Source organism: Mixophyes fleayi, chromosome 8 (genome assembly GCF_038048845.1).
Source record: "Mixophyes fleayi isolate aMixFle1 chromosome 8, aMixFle1.hap1, whole genome shotgun sequence".
NCBI lineage: Eukaryota > Metazoa > Chordata > Amphibia > Anura > Limnodynastidae > Mixophyes > Mixophyes fleayi.
The window spans coordinates 26,096,384-26,115,950 of NC_134409.1; the positions used below are offsets into that span (position 1 = coordinate 26,096,384).

Here is a 19,567-nt window from a genome sequence, read left to right on the forward strand (position 1 = left end):
AACACATTTATTGAAATTAGCTGTGCAAACTCTTTATCCTCTTACCTCTTTGTGTCTTCTACTAGGCATGTTTGATAATTGCTCTCACGTGGTGAGTGACCGGGGTTGGTCTGTTGGGATACGTCCGGCTGTGCTTGGTGCAAAGAGAGATGCACGTTTCTACTTCTCCCTCCGGACTGACCGTTCTCAGAGTGCCACCATCTTGCTGTCGCCACATCGCTACAAGCCTGGCGCCTGGACTCACCTTGCCGCCAGCTATGATGGGCAACAAATTTTGCTCTATGTGGATGGAGTGCTGGTTTCCAGAGCAAAAGGCCAATTAGGTCCACTCCATAGCCCTTATATCTCCTTATGCAGATCCCTCATGCTTGGAGGAGACAACTCAGAAACTGGTAACCACTATCGTGGACACCTGTTCTCTCTACGCCTTTGGTCAGAAATTAAAACCCAGCATTATTTAAGGATGGAAGCCTTGAGAAGATCTTCTCAAATGTCTCAAAATTCACCGCTATTGCAGAACCTCTCGATATTGTCCAGTAATATATGGAATCCACATAAAGATGGAGTACATCCAGAAATTTTAGCAGGGCTTATACCAAAAAAGGACATAGTCTCTGCTCTGTTACTTCCTCCTTGTGGGAAAACTCTTTGCGATATGTCTGATGTGACTGCTGGGTATAGCCGCTCTGGAGTAAATTGGGAAAAAGAGATCCATTACCGAGTCGTAAATCTGTGTGAAGATGATGGATCCAGACCGTTGGTTAGTGCTGAACAGATTCAGAGGCAACATCAGGCTTTGTCCAATGCCTACAGTCCACATGGCATTCACTGGCAACTTAACGTAATAAAGATTCAAAACTCCACCCTGAGGAATCGAGTAGTATTGCCTGGCTGTGAACCAGGGAGAATCGGCAATGACCAATGTGACCCTGAGTGTAAACACCCCCTTACTGGTTATGACGGTGGAGACTGTGGTTTCTTCAGACCTTGTAGTTCCAGGAAGAAAGGCGATGGGGTGTGCCACCTTGAATGCAATACAGCAATAGATGACTACGATGATGGAGACTGTTGTCCAAGCAAAGGAACTGGAAATAGTACAAGGACCTGCTTTGATCCTGATGCGCAGGGAAGGTAAGGACCAACTTTAGTAATTCAATGTAAGAGGGAAATTATCTCCTCTTTGTAAGTAGGTTTTATTTTCACTTTATTTGCAATAAATCTTCAGTTGACATAAACCATTCGCAGAGAACATAATTTTTTGGGATGTTCCCACTTGTTAGAGACCTGTCATGTTTCAGCCTCAGGATAAGGGTAACGTAATTGTAGTCTGTTCTTTTTGGGAAATACATAATGTACAAAGCACTATGTAAAACATCCATTGTGTGAGACATGAGGGGTCCTCTGTAACATGAGACGACACTGTCATGCTGCTTACTTGGCCAAAGTAAGATGAAACGTCAGGTATAGATAACAATGTCCACAACTCCTAAATCCTCAATGAAAGTATCTGATTGACTTTACCTGCTTGAACAAACCATCTTCCACATGTAGAGTCACCCGTCTTTTAGCCAACAAGACCCACAACTTATTTGCGTTTTAAATTTCTAATGTTTTAGTATAATGGGCCATTAATGTTCCTTTTTCACCAGATCTGAAGGTTCCTCTGCAATGTGTTCTTACCTCTACAGCATTGTTCATGTACCTGCATTCCTATAGCGTTGTCCTCAATATCATCATGTTGTCCTCCAGCCTGGAATTTAAGAGTGGTTTCCTATTTTACCAAAACCTGTATGCTGCAGGGCACTTATGCAGAAATCTGATCATATAAGATCAGGTTGCTCCCATTACATACAAATATTTCTGCAATGCATGAATAATCAATGATAAATAATATACCGGAAATAACTACTATTTGTTCATGCCTTCGCTGATTGTTGCCATTTTAGGAAGGCATTTATTATGTCTTGCATCCTTATGGAAAACGATGAAGCTTAGTTCATCTTAGTTCAACATATGCTCTGTATAGATTGATTCAGACAACTAATCAATATTCATTGAGGTCTGAAAATGAATAACTTGAATTCAGTAGTAGTAGCTAAACGTAACTCCTCCTAGTTGCGTTTTTTTTTTTACTCCTCTAAGCAGCCTTTGAGTCAATGGCAATACACAGCCTGATGTTTTTATGCATAATATTTGTAAGCTTTGAGAAGGGGAGGATACACATTTACAGGGGGCGTTTCAGAGGTAGCGGTGACCTTAGAGCCTCTCTTCCGCTGCATAATGATATACTTTGCTCTGATACTTTGGGGGTGGTCTGAGGGTGCTGGTTTAGTAATCAGGAGTCATTATGTGGGAGAGCATCCAGTGCAATAAAAACATTGCTTATGCAATGTGCTACATATTCAGGATTTATTTAAAATACAAAGTTGGAGCTTTTTTCATTGAGCTAAATGGCACGCTGGATCACTCTGCAACAAGCTCGCCCACTTCATAGTATATCAGTGGTTGCGGAGTAGGGTTAAGCGCAAGCTGTGCAATCTATGCTCAAGAAACTGTTTACTATTTGTAATTGCTGTAAATCAATCATGTAGTATCTCAAGAGGAAAAATTTAAATGTGAAAATAATGAGGGGGTCGTTCTAAACTGATAGTAGGTGAACCTTGAAACGGCATTGTTACTATTTGCAGCATGCGCCTTCAATCTTACAAATAGATGCGCTGGAGCAAAATGATCTCCGCCGTGTGTCTGCAAATGCCAGTATAGTAAATGACCCTTATTGGGTTCAAGTAGGTTCTAAGGGGTATATGTATGAACCTCCAAAGAGGTATAAATTGATTGAAATCTGCAGTTTTCAGGGGATTTATGCATTTTAAAGTAAGGAGGCTAGTTATTATAGGATCCCAGCCTCTTTGATCGCAAATGCTGTCCCCAGAGGTGTCTATGGTGATTTGTTTATCAAACTCCGAAATTCAGAGCCTGACCCTGACAGATAGCGCCACATGAAGATACCATTAGCCAATCTATCCTATGGGGAGAGCATTGCAGCAGAGGATCCCTCCCTGGCAGGCTTTGTGCTCCCCCCAAAGGCCATAAGTACCTGTAAGTAAAGTGATTGCGACTGCGATCACTTTACTGTAGAATATACACCGGGACAGGATCTTATTGGAGCCGCTGTCCCGGCTAATCAATTTTAATGTATTGCCACATTAATTAATTTCTCATCATTGCGATAAGAAATGAGAACTAATTTGAGCAATATGCGGCGTGTCATAAATAGACCCCTCGAGGTAATGTATCAAGCTGAGAGTTTTCCAGCGGGTTTGAATAGTGGAGATGTTGCCTATAGCAACCAATCAGATTCTAGCTATCATTTTGTAGAATGTACTAAATAAATGATAGCTAGAATCTGATTGGTTTTTTCAAACCCACCGGAAAACTCTCAGCTTGATACATTTACCCCCTCATCTCTTTCTGTGCTTATTGCATGTACTGACTAAAATGTTACTCCTACTGCTGACAAAGTATAATACCACCTCCACATATTTCTTGGTTGGCCTTCATAGGAACAAAGGTGTTATGTTGTAACAAGATAGCAGTGATACAGGATCATGGTATCTTAAATACAGTGATTTGTCTTGTGCCTCAGTGATGCCACTAGTTCCTAAACAAGTTTTCAGCCCAAACATGTATAGGAGACGGGGTTACTGTAATGGTTTTAAACTTTTCAATGGCCATACAGATGTCCTCAAATTGCTTTGCCAATATATTTGTGACAAAGGGGCCATGGAAAGCAGAAATTCTATGCCAACAGGTTGTCTCTTGTTTTATCAACTTAGCACAATCTTCTCCTTATGTAACAAATCCACAATCATTTTTAAGCACAGTGGCTCAGTGGTTAGCACTTCTGCCTCACAGCACTGTGGACATGAGTTTGATTCCTGACCATGGCCTTATATGTGTGGAGTTTGTATGTTCTTCCTGTGGGTTTTCTCTAAGTGCTCCGGTTTCCTTCCACACTCCAAAAATATACTGGTAGGTTAATTGGCTGCTATTAAATTCACCCTAGTGTGTGTGTGTGTGTGTGTGTGTGTGTGTGTGTGTGTGTGTGTGTGTGTGTGTGTGTGTGTGTGTGTGTGTGTGTGTGTGTGTGTGTGTGTGTGTGTGTGTGTGTGTGTGTGTGTGTGTGTGTGTGTGTGTGTGTGTGTGTGTGTGTGTGTGTGTGTGTGTGTGTGTGTGTGTGTGTTAGGGAATTTAAACTGTAAACTCCAATGGGGCAGGGATTGATGTGAGTTTTCTGTACAGTGCTTCGGAATCAGCAGCGCTATATAAATAGCTGATGATGATAATGAAATACTGGTAATATACATGTATTAATGTTATATAGACATAAAAGAAATAAGACATAGCAAAGATTCAGGTCATGGTGCTCTGCTGATATGTTGAAGAATGGTTCACAAGGGCTAAAAATGTAAATTCTGGGCAGGAAAGGGGGCATCTGATGGGCTGTGGGTTCAGATAGATAAAATTATGTAACTTTAGAGACTTGTTTACACTGCAAAAGCATTTTCTCTGTGGTCAGATTTCACTCATTCAGTACGTAGTGAACACATGTTACCATAACTGCAGCTAATACACATAGATCCGATCAATACATGCATTGGAGTATTTCAGTACTTATTGAACAACTGTCTCTTCGATGTTGCTGGACAAGGTTAGCGTAGGGTTATTCAAGTGAAAACTATTAGGAACTGTCCATGTGAATCTGGAAGACCTTAGAGTGCACGGAAACCTGGATTAGATACTTGAATGTCAACTCGATTAAAGTTTAACGTACGGCTAGCACTAGAGTTTAATAGAAATCTTAGTCGTGAATAATATAATGTCAAGAGTTCACTGGATAGCAGCGGTTCTCATACAGCCAGGCTTAATGACCATACAGGGAAAAAAGACAACATAAAAGAAATAAGTGTTATTGGGATGCTGTTACTCACCTAGATGGGCTAAGGGGGTTACTGCCTCAGCACTTTTAGACGCTTCTCACAAGTGCGTCCCCAGCACTGCATATGTGATGTATATGTATATGAGATTGGTATATGAGAGTTTGTGTGGTTTTATTATCCATCTGCAATACATTTAAAACAATATAGGGTAGATTTATTAAACTCTCTAAAAAGAAAAGTGGAGGTGTTGCCCATAACAACCAATCAGAGCCTAGCTATCATTTATCTAATACATTCTAGAAAATGATAGCTAGAATCTTATTGGTTGCTATGTGAAACACCTTCACTTCTGTTTTTTTATAAGCTTTGATAGATCTATGATCTCTTGCATGAACAAGGTCCTGGATTATACTAAATAGCACATTTCACCTGAATAGCAAAAGTAACATGACTCCTATATAACAAACCGTAATAACCTTCTCCTACCTTTTTTTACTGAAGCTCTTATTCTATTACAAATGTCCCTGAATGTCTTCCTGCATCAAATGTAGATAGAGAGCTTCACTGTAAAGTTACTTATTCATATGTTTCATTCCTAAAGCAATTTCTACAGTTTTGCTGTCATACAAATAAAGATAAACATACACACATAAAAGAGATACAAACAAACAATTTGAATTGCTAATTTGCCCATATTTTCACTGAACCTCAATCTTGCATGAAATTAATATATATGACAAATATGCTGACGTGTTGGGTTTTTTTTCATGCCAGATGCTATTTTACTGACTTTTCACATTTATTAAATTTAAGGCATTTATTAATTCAGCTGAACCAAGAAATATATTAATCAAGTCAGCAATAGTTTTCTAGCCAATTGCAGTGAATTCAACAGGTTTTGAATAACAATGATGCTTCTGGGTAGGATTACTTTTATGTGGTGCACTTTGATCTTAAGTTAATTCATTTGGTACAGAGTCTGTTGCTGGCCATAAAAGCTACATTGATCGTGAAATTTATGCTGGTCGCAAGCGAAAACTTCCAATTGGCTAGCAACTAATCATATCACAGATTTCATTGGTCGATGGCCAGTACTCTAAATGGTTCTTTATTTGTACCCTTCACCCACAATTGATACAGGAAAGAGCAAGGATATACATGCAAAATCCAATGTAATTAAAATATTTAAATGTACAAACTTGACTCAGGAAATAAAGACAGCCCTGATGTCCATTGTTCTCATGATCTGTTTAAATGAGGCTCCCCATGAGCAGTTTAGGAAGAAAAAGGTAAAACTTGTAATTAATGCAGATTCCAGACAAAGAGAAATTGCTAAAAAGAAATCCATTTTATGTCCCCTTTTGCTAGTTTGTGAATGACCTTTTGTTCATAGGTGGCAATTTAATTGTACCACAGTCCTGAAAAATCGCATCTCTTGAATATATTACTAAATTACAGAGGCAGTTAAACAGTTAATAGAGGTAGTGGTTAGGCAGTTGTTTAATCTGCTGAAAAGAAAAGAATATGCAATATTCTATGAATATAACTAAAAATAAAACTCTTTCTTACCGACATGAATTAATAATATTCCAGCAAGCAGCGGCGGAGATCACTTAACTAAAGTAATGACAGCCGAGTTGATTTAAAGAATACAACATATTTCTTTGTTTGAAATATTTCAGCATATGTGCAAAATCCTGGTCATTTCACAAATATGCACTGGTCCTTAGTTTGCCAGGCTGGCAACGGTGGCTCCGGGAAGTCTGCTGTTGGTTGTGGTGAGATTAAGGTTTGGGCTAGATCCCAGTGGTCTTACTTGCAATTCCCTGGAAGAAGCAAAAAACCAACATCCAAAGGAATTTCGTAAAATAAAGTGAGTAATGAAAATCTGACCAAATCCCGATACCACTACAACTCAATCACTGGCTTCCTCAGCAGACCTCCTGGAGCCCTCTACCTGGCGTTATTCTGTGATTACCACAAGTCAGTATTGGGTTGCATAAATTAAATTAGATTATAGATTAAATTAGGTACTATTATTTCTTACTGTATAAATATCTAAATATCTAAAAGTTGTACAACACAACAGTAGTAATATGCATTAATACACTAGCAGTAAAAACAAAGGGCCTAAGTCATTAAGGAGCGCAAGGCAAAAAAAAGGAGCAAATTTTCTCCTGGACAAACCATGTTACAATGCGAGGGGTGCAAAGTAGTTTATTATGTTGCACATAAGTTAAATACTGACTGTTTTATTATGTAGCACACAAATACTTGATAGCTTGATTGCTTTATTTTTACACTGAAATTTAAAGTTGAACTAACACATGCCCTACCCCAACTATAAATCTGTCCCCACATTTTAAATTGACCTCCCCCTTCAATAGAACATGGTTTTGCCAAGGTCCTTTTTTTTTTTGCTTTGCTCTCCTTAATATCTCAGGCCCAAAATGTTTTACAAATTGTTACTAGGGTGCAGCAGTTAATTACATCAGCAATTTACAACTCAGTTTATTTTACCAGGGGGGGACAACATGGGTGCGCTAATAAACCATCGTCCTATTTATGTAGTGCACTCAATGTGCTTTATAAAATGTGTTGGTTTCACACTGGTGCCTACTCTACTCTTCTTAGGAGTACTACAAGTACCCAATGTGTACAGAGCGGTGGAAAAATCGAAAAAGGTGCAACCCCCTATCACTTAAAAATCCACCGCTCTCACACAGTGATACTGCTCGTTATAGCCTCATTTATGGTTAAATTAATCACAAGGAATAAGGATGAGTGGACTTCAGCACTTATCACCTACATTTTAACATAGAGGTGCAACTTGAAGGACACCAGCTTTTAGCTGGTTCAAAATTCAAGTCTTTTTGAGGAACTAAAATGGCTGTATGCCCCTCCACATAGCACTGAACACCCCTAGAAATGCACCCCTACACTCCATTATCTGATTTCAATAATCACGCACCATAAAACATACCTCCCAACAATTAACAATCCTATATCAGGACACAGTCACATCCCCTTCGAAAAAGGGCGTGACTGCATCATGTTACGGAGATGAGCACATCACAGTGGACGTGGTCACGCCCCTGTGCTGTGTCTAGGGCTTCCAAGAAGCGCTAGGCCACCCTTAGCTTATCACAAAACACCCTTGAATTGCCATACTGACCAAATGCACCTGCCTCTGGTGTGCAGCGCCCACTCACTACAGTAAGGGGCGACATTCCTCTCAGCTACTGTGAGTGCTGACAACGGGAGGGTGGGACAGTCCCCTCAAATAAGGACTGTCCCGCCAAAACTGGGACAGTTGGAAGATATGCATAAAATGACATTTCTTTTTGTATGGCCTTCAATAACTAGGGGCACCAGTCTGTCTACTTCTATCGCTCCTCTCAACTCGTTACCTCAGCAAAGTACTTACCCTCCGAAAATGCCACCATCCGCTCCACAACCCTGAAAATGCTTGTTCTTGGATATCTAACCATTCAGGGAAACCTACAGTGACCTGCAAGTGAGCTTAAAATGCCAGTAAAAAAATGCATGTTAAACACATTTCCAGTGTTTCATACTGACTGCTGAAGAATGTGATGTAAATGCTTACAGAACAACCTATTTACAGAAAGGATCCCTTTTATGTGTTACAAACAAGACCTTGGGGTATATTTACTAAGCTGCGGGTTTGAAAAAGTGGAGACGTTGACTATAGCAACCAATCAGATTCTAGCTCTCATTTTGCAGAATGTACTAAATAAATGACAACTAGAATCTGATTGGTTGCTATAGGCAACATCTCCACTTTTTTCAAAAAGTTTAGTAAATCTAGCTCCTTATCTGATTTACAAACATTTTCTCTGGTCCTTTCAAAATACATCCTGGTACCTGTTCCTGTTATTGGATGCCAGCCAGTTTCCCTCTAGGTCGAGTGATTTAGAAACAAGGAGGCTCATTTAGAGTTGGACATATGTTTGCCAATTTTTTTGTATAAGATAACCCTATTCTTACTGCACATACCCACCAAATATACATACTAATACGTTGTATATAGATTTTTGCATATTATTGACTCACATCTTCTGACGCCTGGAGAATGGGAACAGAGGAGGGAAGAGAAAAGCATAGGCAATAAGGGCATGTTCACATACATGCAGCTCCATTACACATGGATACATGTGCAGAGACGGGTGTCAGGAGGAGTATTTCTTGCAGATGCTGGAGCGCTGGTGCGACGATACGCAATGATGATGAATATCAGCAACATTATCTAGTCGCTTCTGGTTGGCTGGTTGCATAAAATGCCCTCCAGCTGATAGTACTTATTTCATTCATCTTGGCAATATTGTATGAGTTGCGGCCGTTTATTCACATTATGTAATTAACATTTCTATTTGGTCTACTGCAGAAAAAGACATTGCCATTGGATTTGTAAATGGGAAATAACAGGTTTTTTAAAAATTTAATTTAACTCAATTTGATTTCATTTGTATTTAATTACAGTTTATATGGCAATGCAGCTTCTATTAATTACTGTCAAATCACTGTTATCTCTTGTGTATATGACACTGATGTTCTAATAGGGCAGTGCTTCTTTAACATTTACTGCTAACACTGTCTAGCCACTCCTCTACGCTATCTCTATCCCGCTATTGTGGGGCGTAAGTATACACACTTGCAGTGGTGTAACTAAACATGGTCCCCATATACCGCCAAGTGGAGTAAAACTCACATATACATAAAGAAAACGGACCTCAGCAGTGGGTCCCATAGCAGCAGAGCCCAGTGCCGGCTGAAAGGCCGATCAACAAGTGCAGTCGCGGGGGTGTCGACACCTAAGGGGTGCCTCGTGCAATGCACAGATATTCAGCTCAAGGTACAGTCTGACACAGCGGTCAGACAGTGCCTCGCTCGCCCTCCTGCATCTGTGCTCCAGAGCCTTGCTCCTTCTTCCCATCTTCTCACTGGCTGTCAGGTGTAACGTCATAATCATGCCCTGGCGCTGTCAATGAGGAGCCATGCAGATATGAGCCACTGCCAGAAGAAATGAAGACATTAAAGAAGAAGGCAGATAAAAAGAAGGTCTAAGGAAGGGGCACAGTGTGATGAAGGGGGACAGTTTGATTAATGGGCATAGTGTGATGAAGGGGGAACAGTGTGATGAAGGGGGAGCAGTATGACAAAAGGGCACAGTGTGATGAAGGTTACATTGTAACGAATGGGAACTGTATGATTAAGGGGGCAGTGTGATTACGGGAAACAGTGTGATGAAGAGGGAACAGTGTGATGAAGGGGCACAGTGTGATGAAGGGGGAACTTTGTTGAAGTGGAACTGTGAGATGAAAGGTAACAGTGTGATGAAGGGGAAACTGTGATGAAGGGGGCACAGTGTAATGAAGGGGGACATTATGATGAAGTTGGAGCACAGTGATTGAGTGATGAAGGAAATGAACAGTGTGATATATTATATATATATATATATATATATATATATATATATATATATATATATACACACACACACACACACACCGATCAACCACATCATTAAAACAACTGAGAAGTGATTAACATTGACTATCTCGTTACAAGAGGTGGGATATATTAGGAAGCAAATGAACAGTCAGTTCTTGAAATTGATGTGCTGGAAGCAAGAAAAATGGGCATGCGTAAGGATCTGAGCGATTTTGACAAGGGCCAAATTGTGATAGCTAGATGACTGGGTCAGTGCACCTCCAAAACGGCATGTCTTGTGGGGTGTTCTCAGTATGCAGTGGTTAGTACCTACCAAAGGTGGCTGAAGGAAGGACAACCAGTGAACCAACAACAGGGTCATGGGTGCCCAAGGCTCATTGATGCACGTGGGGAACAAAGACTAGCCATTCTGGTCCAATCCCACAAAAAACCTACTGTATCACAAATTGCTTAAACAGTTATTGCTGGCTTTGATAGGTGCCAGAACACACAGTGCATCTCAGTTTTATGCATATGGGACTGCATAGCCGCAGACCGGTCAGAGTGGCCACACTGACCCGTGTCCACCCCATCGAATGCACCCAAAATAGCCACGTGAGCGCTAGAACTGGACCATGGAGCAATGGCAGAAGGTGGCCTGGTCTGATGAATCACGTTTTCTTTTACATCATGTGGCCGTCCCAGTGCATATGAGTTGTTTACCTGGGGAAGAGATGCTACCAGGATGGACTGTCAGCAGAGGCAGTGTGATGCACTGGGCAATATTCTGCTGGGAAACCTTGGATCTTGGCATTCATGTGAATGTTACTTTGACAGATACCACCTACCTAGACATTATTGCAGACCAAGAACACCCCTTCATGGCAGCGGTATTCCCTGATGTCAGTGGCCTCTTTCAGCGCCCTTTCATGCACCCTACCACACTGCAAAAGTTGTTCAGGAATGGTTTGAGGATCATGACAAAGATATCAAGGTGTTGACTTGGCTTCAAAATTCCAGAGATCTCAATTCAATCGAGCATCTCTGGGAGCTGCTGGAATAAGTCTGAGCCATGGTGGCCCCACCTCGCAATTTACAGGATTTAGAGGATCTGCTGCTAATGTCTTTGTGCCAGATACCACAGGACACCTTCATAAGTATTAAGGATCCATGCCTTGCTGGGTCAGAGCTGTTTGACATGAGGGAAACCTACAAAAACTTAGACTGGTGGATTTAATGTTGTGGCTGATCAGTGTATACAGTATATATTTGTGATAAGCATGGCAAGCAGATGATGTTCACATAGTTTTGCGGAACCATGTTGCTGAACTTTATTCAGGAATGTCAGAATGGCACAATCAGCAAGAGGTGCAGTTCCAGCAAACACACAAACATTTGCCAGCCCCCCTGATCTTAACTAAGGATTTTGTAATGTTGCCATTGTTGCATTTGCTTTCTCCGATTCAGTTCTAAATATAAATAATGTCTATACCGTTCTCTGACTCCATCAATTAGGATAAATCGTCAACCATCTTATCTTCATCTCTACATGTATTCTTTGCCAGGGCCAAAATCCGTCCTTTTAATTTCTCAGAATATGGACTTTCAATTGCATTGTCAAGACATGTTTTGGACAACCAAATCTGCATCAATGTGAGTATTATACATACTTACATGTGTGGGAAGAGCAACTATTGGCCTATCTGAACAGTCTGTTTTACATATTTCTTACACGTCACTAATAAAACATAAATAATATTTATATACATTCCATACTTATATACATGGGTCTTGGGGATCACCTCCTTATCCCGGGGTTGCACGGATCTTCCCCTGGGGAATGATTCTTCAGCCCTCCCTTCCCATAAATAAATATATGAGTCCCCTGGTTTGAGTCAGAAGGGCAGCATTATGACACAGAGGATATAAGTAAAGCAAGGTATTAAAGCTCTGCTCTTGGATATTCATGAATGCTCTGCCCATCGAAAAATGTATTGTATGTGTAGTGTTTGAATGTTTGTAGTATGGGGTGCATGCCACCTTCGTCTATCATCATCAGCACTTATTTATATAGCGACAGCAAATTACGTAGCACTTTACAATTGGGTAAATATCTACTGATGCCTCTGCCCAACTAATGACATCTGATTGTTACTGCCTCTACACTCTCCATGATGCATGCTGTGTAATTGTCCAAATTTAGTTTGTGTGTAGAGTTTCAACATTTTTTGCTCTTGCACCTTACACAAATTTTTTGGGGTTGTTTAATTTATCTAATAGTCTTGCTTCAGTTGGTGGCATGGCACTTGTCATATTGTCATATATACATCTTGGACTATTCATATACCCACTGACTTTTGGATACTTTATCTGAGAATTATCACACCATTGTGTGCCCTTTCCTTGTGTTGTATCTACTCTCTCTCTCTCTGTATATATATATATATATATATATGTATATATATATATATATATATATATATACTGTTATTAAAAGTGACATTGTATTATTTCAATTACATCCTTCAGAGACCCAGGTATTTATTTGTTTCTCTTTTTTGATATTCATTTTTTAGTTAATTTTTTTCACAGTTAATAACAAAACTATAATCTTTAAACTTAGTTGGGACGAGGCACCACAAATTGTCGCACAGGGTGCAGCTAGGCATGGTGTCCGGCCCTGGCTGTACCCACTGCGCAAAGGGTAGTTATATCCTTGCACACTGGCTTTCCCATCCATACTGCCTCTGCAATCAATTGTGAATGCAGGCTAGTTCACCTCACTAACCGCACAATCTCAGGTGACCCCTCTGCTAATCCTTTCACTGGCTACTTATATCCCTATGACTATGAAGGTATTATCCTCACTTAAACTTACAAAGCCATCCGCAATTTTACCCCATCCCACATATACAACCTCATCTTAATATATCAAGTCTGTTGTTCCAAGAACACTTGTTACCTGTCCCTATCCACTATGGTAGCTCTTCTTCCCTGGAAAGCTCTCCCACACTCTAATAGACTGTTTTCCAGATACTCAATCTCTGAGCAACAATGTAACTTTCAAACAAGTTAATTATGTTAAATCGTTTAGACTCAAACGTACATAGATGCCAATACAACATAGTTCCTGTGAGCTTTATTTTAGAACACTGGTAGGCAACCTGATACACTTCAAAAGGCCCACACATTACCCATAAGCTCTATGAAGTTAAAGTAATACGTTTAATCAAAGAAACTGACATCTATCTGTAATAACATATCAGCAAACATTTTACACAGGTGTTACAAGTTGTAACAAACAAATCTCAGAATGAAGCAGGAAGAATCTTGGACCCACGGGTGAATGCTCGACAGGCTGCCTGTTGCCCATCCCGGTTTAGAAGATACAGTAATGATTGTCCTCCTACTTTTATTGTTTAGCTTGGTTTTTCTGGGTAATAGATATTACCATGTATTCTTAGGACTCACTTCAAACTACCTTTGCTTCAGCTGTTAGCTCCTTGCAAACATTAGTCTAATGCTAGCTGTCTCATCCATGGTGCAGGCAGCGTGGTAATGATGTGACAGTGGGTAGACCGATAATGCAATGCATGATTGTACATGTAGTTTTCTACCACATTCATGGCACACAGTGCTGTGATATCACTGCAGGCTGCAATTCCCCCACCAGGACTGCGTTTTTAAAAGATACAAAGCATTACATCTATTGTTTTGTATCTTTTCAAAAAGCCTACATGTGTTCTCAGGAGTGCCCACAAAAGGTACCACAATAATATCTCCAAACCGGACACATTTATTGGGCAAATATTTGGTGTGTGTGTATATGTGTATTTATATCTGTCTAAATAAATAAATAAAAATTGTTCTACATAGATGTCTTATTATGTATTATAATCATTCAGTTTTTTACACCCTAATAGGGCGTACATGAGTGTAAAGGAACTGAGGGACGCCTTGCAGCTGAACAACACCTTGTTCCTGAACATTTTCTTTGCTGGTTCTGCAGGGGAGGAGCTAGCCGGATCAGCCACCTGGCCATGGGACAAAGATGCCCTCAGTTTTCAAGGTGAGTTTATGGCAATATTTTAGATGAGTGGTGGACAACATATGGCCTTGAGGCAAGATCCGGCTCTGAAAATGCACACCTACGGCCCTCCTGCTCATTTGCATTTCCAAATTGGCGGTCTCTTTTTGTTCATTTACTTGTAACACCAATCAATTATGCTGTAGGGAGGTTAACATGCTAATCTGATACTGTCACATCATTAGTTGCTACAGTTGGTGCCCTTATATATGCCAGACATATGAATAATGCAGAAATTGGTTTGTACAATTGTGTGTCCCTTTTTTTTTTTTAAGTAGAAATGGAGAAGTAACAGAAAACATTTTTTCGGTCCAAAACTGTGGATCCATTTTCAAAGCACACTGGATGCGCACCTCAAATATATCTGGTTTTGCACTGTTGCATCTAGATGGTACTTCCAGCGTGCTTCACTGTACCAGCCTACTCTCCGCTCTCTGGAGATGACTCCGCAAGCTAGAAGTGCGTCTAGGTTTGCAGAAAAGTGTAAAACTCTACAGAGGAGTTTATAGTTTATACATCTGGGAAAAGTGCGTCAACTGCTCATCCCTTTAAAAATATAAATGAGACCTGGGGCTAGATTTACTAAGCTGTGGGTTTGAAAAAGTGGGGATGTTGCCTATAGCAACCAATCAGATTCTAGCTTTCATTTATTTAGTACTTTCTACAAAATGACAGCTAGAATCTGATTGGTTGCTATAGGCAACATCCCCACTTTTTCAAACCCGCAGCTTAGTAAATCTAGCCCCTGATCTCCCCCAGCTCAGAGCTGTTCCAATCTTCGGGCCTGATTCAAGTCCGAGCGAGGCTTGCATGTAAGTTGCATTTTTTAAAAAGAGCGTGCTGTATTGAATTCAAAGTACGCTCTGCCTAAACAGTACTTGCTGTACATAGACAGAACAGACTGCAGTACATGCACAAGTGTATGTGCAATATAAGATCGCATCAGACACATAAGTAAAAAGATTATATTATTAAATAAATGAACAATTCTGAACAGTATAATTATTAATAAAAATAGGGATTTAAGAAAAAAAATGATATATATATTATTTAACATTAAGTAGCACTCTATAAAAAAGGTAATTTGGAACTAGAAAGGTTTTAGAGAAGGGTGACAAAATTGATAAAGGGTATGGAGTCATTAAGTTATGAGGAAAGGTTAGCCGGTTTAGGCATGTTTACTTTAGAAAAGAGGCATCTAAGGGGAGATATGATTACTATGTACAAATACATTAAGGGTCAATACAGAGAATTTTCATGGGAACTTTTTACCCCAAGGACTATACACAGGACACGCGGTCACCCCCTAAGGAGAGGAAATTTCACAACCAGCAAAGGAAGGGGTTCTTTACAGTAAGGGCAGTCAAGATATGGAATTCACTGCCAGGGAAGGTTGTGATGGCAGATTCAATAGATATGTTTAAGAAAGGGTTAGACAAATATTTAGCGGAAAAGGGATACGACCGTTAATTAAAATGAAGGATAGTAGTGGATATAGGGTAAAAATAGGACTGCAATATTGGGTCTGGGGGGATTTTCACAATTGAAACAGATTGGCGGTTGCTTACTCTGGATCAATTTCAAATATAAGTGCAGGATCGCAGGAGATCCAAAATAGGTTGAACTTGATGGACTGATGTCTTTTTTCAACCTCATAAATTATGTTACATAAATTAAAATGCATACTCTGTCTACAATGCGTTTTATCGTACTTGCATGCACATTTTATGTGCTAGCTAGTGGAACGCTTACAAAGGCTATGTCGGGTTAATTATCACTATCAGTCTCAAATTACACCTGGCCTGTAACAAAGCATCCTTACAAGAAACCCAGGGGTTGAATAGTCCTCATCTGCGTCAGACTGCGCTTGACACTGCACATGACCTAGTGAGCCCGCCCCTTCCCTGACCTGTTCCGCCTTCCAAGTTGTAGGCAGTCTTAAGTGTCATTTGCGTTCAGACATGAATTACATCCAATCGCGTTCATTGTCGGAAGATTCGTTTCTGAGCACGTATGTTCGAACATGAATCAGACCCTTCATGTGCTTTTGCAGAGTAAAAATGGCTGCAGGCCCTTTTGCAATGTAAGAAACCGTAAAAGCACACCCACACCTTTATTTTAGGTTAAGAATCTCGCTCCCCAAATTAAAATATAGCTTTTGCACTGCTCCGAAAACTAGTGCACCTACTCTGTAACTAACAAGCAGCACCCTCACTTCACCCCGTTCCTCCCAAATTCCTCCTCGTCCACAAATGCCACCAGCTTTGCGCGTCCATGCATTGATGGACATGTTGGTGCACCAGTGCAGAATCCAGGACGTCCCTAAAGGGGGTTTGGCGCCGTGCCATAGACTTTTTGTCTTCGCAAATTAGCTCAATTGTTTCTTTATGTATTGGGTAAATTTCATCCTTTAATAAGTAATGGTTTTCTAAGTGCTTAGTGATTTATTTTTCTGTATTATTCAGTCTTCTTCTGAAAATGTCCTTATTTAAATTATAGACACGCTATTTAATTTCACACTTCTAAAAAAAACAAAAAACACACTGGCTCTTCTGTAATTACAGCTGGAAGGGAAGTTACTGGAATAAGACCAGATCAGTGGACAATGCAGAGCCAATTTAATTACATCAAGAGGGATGGATGCTCGAGACATTAAGCATTTCATTGTGGTTAAAAGTCGCTTTGTATTGCACTAAATGACCATCAGGATGCTTCAGGTTTAAGCACATGAAACTTCAATGTCATAAGTAGTGTCCCTATCTATTTTTATTAGAACATTGGTTATTTCTGTCGCGCATTGCAGTTTCTGAGTGTATTTCCAAGGATGCTGGTAGTCTTGTTTCCTTACAGATTAAGTCTAATTCTTTCAAACCTTCGCTGTTCATTGTTCATATATAGTTCTTTTATTCTTTATATTAAAAGGCCATCATCATTTCTTTGTGATTTTATTAGGCTAGGTTTGTTTTAAAGTGTACAACAGTTTTAGGTCAGTAATGTTTTTGGTCATGAAAACAAATATTTAAGCTGACCACACATCCTGCTGCTTTGTCCAAGAGTTGACTGACTAGGTTTATGCCCAATTTTGTTACACAAATGGGTCATACCAATCATCCCGATTTAGGTTGGGGAGTCCTGTTTTTGAGGCTGCTACCGCCATTCCAGATCGGGACAGCTTTGTCCCTTGGGTGGGAAATTTGGGGGCTATTGTCTGTTCAGTGCTACTCTGCATGGTGGTGGGCAGGGCGTTTGAGGGTGTTTGGAGGGAAGGGGATGACAGTACTGGTTGGTCTAACACTTGGAAAACATTATACAGGCCCCCCCGGGTGGAGGATGGCCACGTCTCACTGTAATGTGACCACGCCCCCATCAAGCTGTGGCCACGCCCCCTGTTTCAATGCTGGATCCCATATGCTGAGATGTATGCGTGGGTAGCCAGATTAACATCAATGGGAACTGTTAATGTGGCGGATCCAGGGGGTGAGGGGGTTGTTTGAGGCAATCGCCCCCACCTCCCCCCCTAGCATCCAGCGGCAGCTCACTCTACTCATCTTCCTGTCAGCAGGCAGAGAATCCTGTCCGGCAGCTCTGATTGTGTTTTAACACAGTCAGCGCGGCAGAGCAGCATACTGTGCCTGTCTGTCAGCCACTGGGAACATGAGTATCGTGAGCTGCCACTGGATGCCCACTGCTCCTCTTAGCACAAAATGGGTGGTGGTCAAATCACCCTTCCCCCCAAAAAAATAATTCTAAGTCCGCCCCTGGTTGGAAGAGAACCATAACGGTCCTATTCTGACCTTATTTACCATCATACCAGATAGATCCTGTCCATATTGCAGAAATCATTTCAGGGGGTAAATGTATCAAGCTGAGAGTTTTCCGGCAGGTTTGAAAAGTGGAGATGTTGCCTATAGCAACCAATCAGATTCTAGCTATCATTTTGTAGAATGTACTAAATAAATGATAGCTAGGATCTGATTGGTTTTTCAAACCCGCCGAAAAACTCTCAGCTTGATACATTTACCCCCAGGAGTAGAAAACATTTGGCTCCGTGCAACGTTACAAAATAGGAGTTGTTAAATCATATAACATAGCTTTATATTTAGCAAAGAAGTATTTTATGTTAAGGGTAGAGTACTTGTGGGAAAGTAATTTTAATAATTAATTATAATAATTAATAATTTAATTTATAAAAATTTTTGCTGCTGTCTAGGCCAAACTTTATTGGTTGGATGTACACGGACTCTCCTTCGCAGTTGTATTTCTAGTGTGAAAAAAGTTGAACTTTCTGTATCCTTTAAAGTTTTGGGAACATTTATTTCAGAAATAATAAAAAAATAGATGGAGTACGGAGGACAGTGTGACTAGTACACCCATTACATGATATAACAAGATGGATGTCTGGACTGAAGGTTATATAGTGGTGTATTTGACACCACAGTCTTCCCCCACCAGTTTGACAGGAGCCTCACGTCACTTCTCTGAGTTGCTTTTAACGTTTAGTCGCTCAGTTTGGCCACATGTTGGCATAGCCCCTCCTACTTCACACTTACCGACACATAGATGTTGAACTGAAACACTCTGTGCCACTGTTAACATTTGAATGTTCTGTTGCACTTCCTTGTATATCCAGATATGTATCCAGGTATAAAGAAAAAGTAAAATAAGTTTACTGAACCTCATCACACTTACCAAAAAACTTCAGTTACCTCTAACATGTCTGCAGGCAGGAATATTGCCATTTTAAAAAGAAAAATTACCCCCAGCGCTCTGGAGGTGCCCTAGGTGGTGTCCTCCTCTTATTGAAGGTGATAACACCTCTTTCATTCCACCCCCCAACTACGCTGGTTTCTTTAGCAGGTGGTGATGGCATCCTGTCCTGCTTGGACTGGGAGTGTGGCGCTTGGTTGTGACATCATAGCCAAGCGCCACACTGCCAATACAACACTGACTGGAGGAACAGGAGCTCTTCCAGTCAGGGCTATTAAAGACATTATGTCACCCATTCAATGTTTTAGGTTCCCAGTGACCCAAACATGCGGTTGCTGTTTAAATGAGCAGAACTAGAGACTGATGGTTATATTAAAATGTT

The 19,567-nt window shown here is 40.5% G+C and overlaps 1 protein-coding gene across 9 annotated transcripts in view; it reads left to right on the plus strand.

Annotated features, from left to right (window-relative positions):
- Positions 1 to 19,567, plus strand: part of PAPPA2 (pappalysin 2) — a 194,999-nt gene that overhangs the window by 111,508 nt on the left and 63,924 nt on the right. For 7 of the 9 annotated variants that reach the window (XM_075182183.1, XM_075182187.1, XM_075182189.1 and 4 more), the window contains 2 exons: positions 66 to 1,131; positions 14,297 to 14,460. In XM_075182183.1, the coding sequence (XP_075038284.1) occupies positions 66 to 1,131; positions 14,297 to 14,460 (1,230 nt within the window). The remainder of the gene's footprint in view (positions 1 to 65; positions 1,132 to 14,296; positions 14,461 to 19,567) is intronic. The other 2 variants (XM_075182186.1, XM_075182188.1) reach the window with 1 other exon arrangement.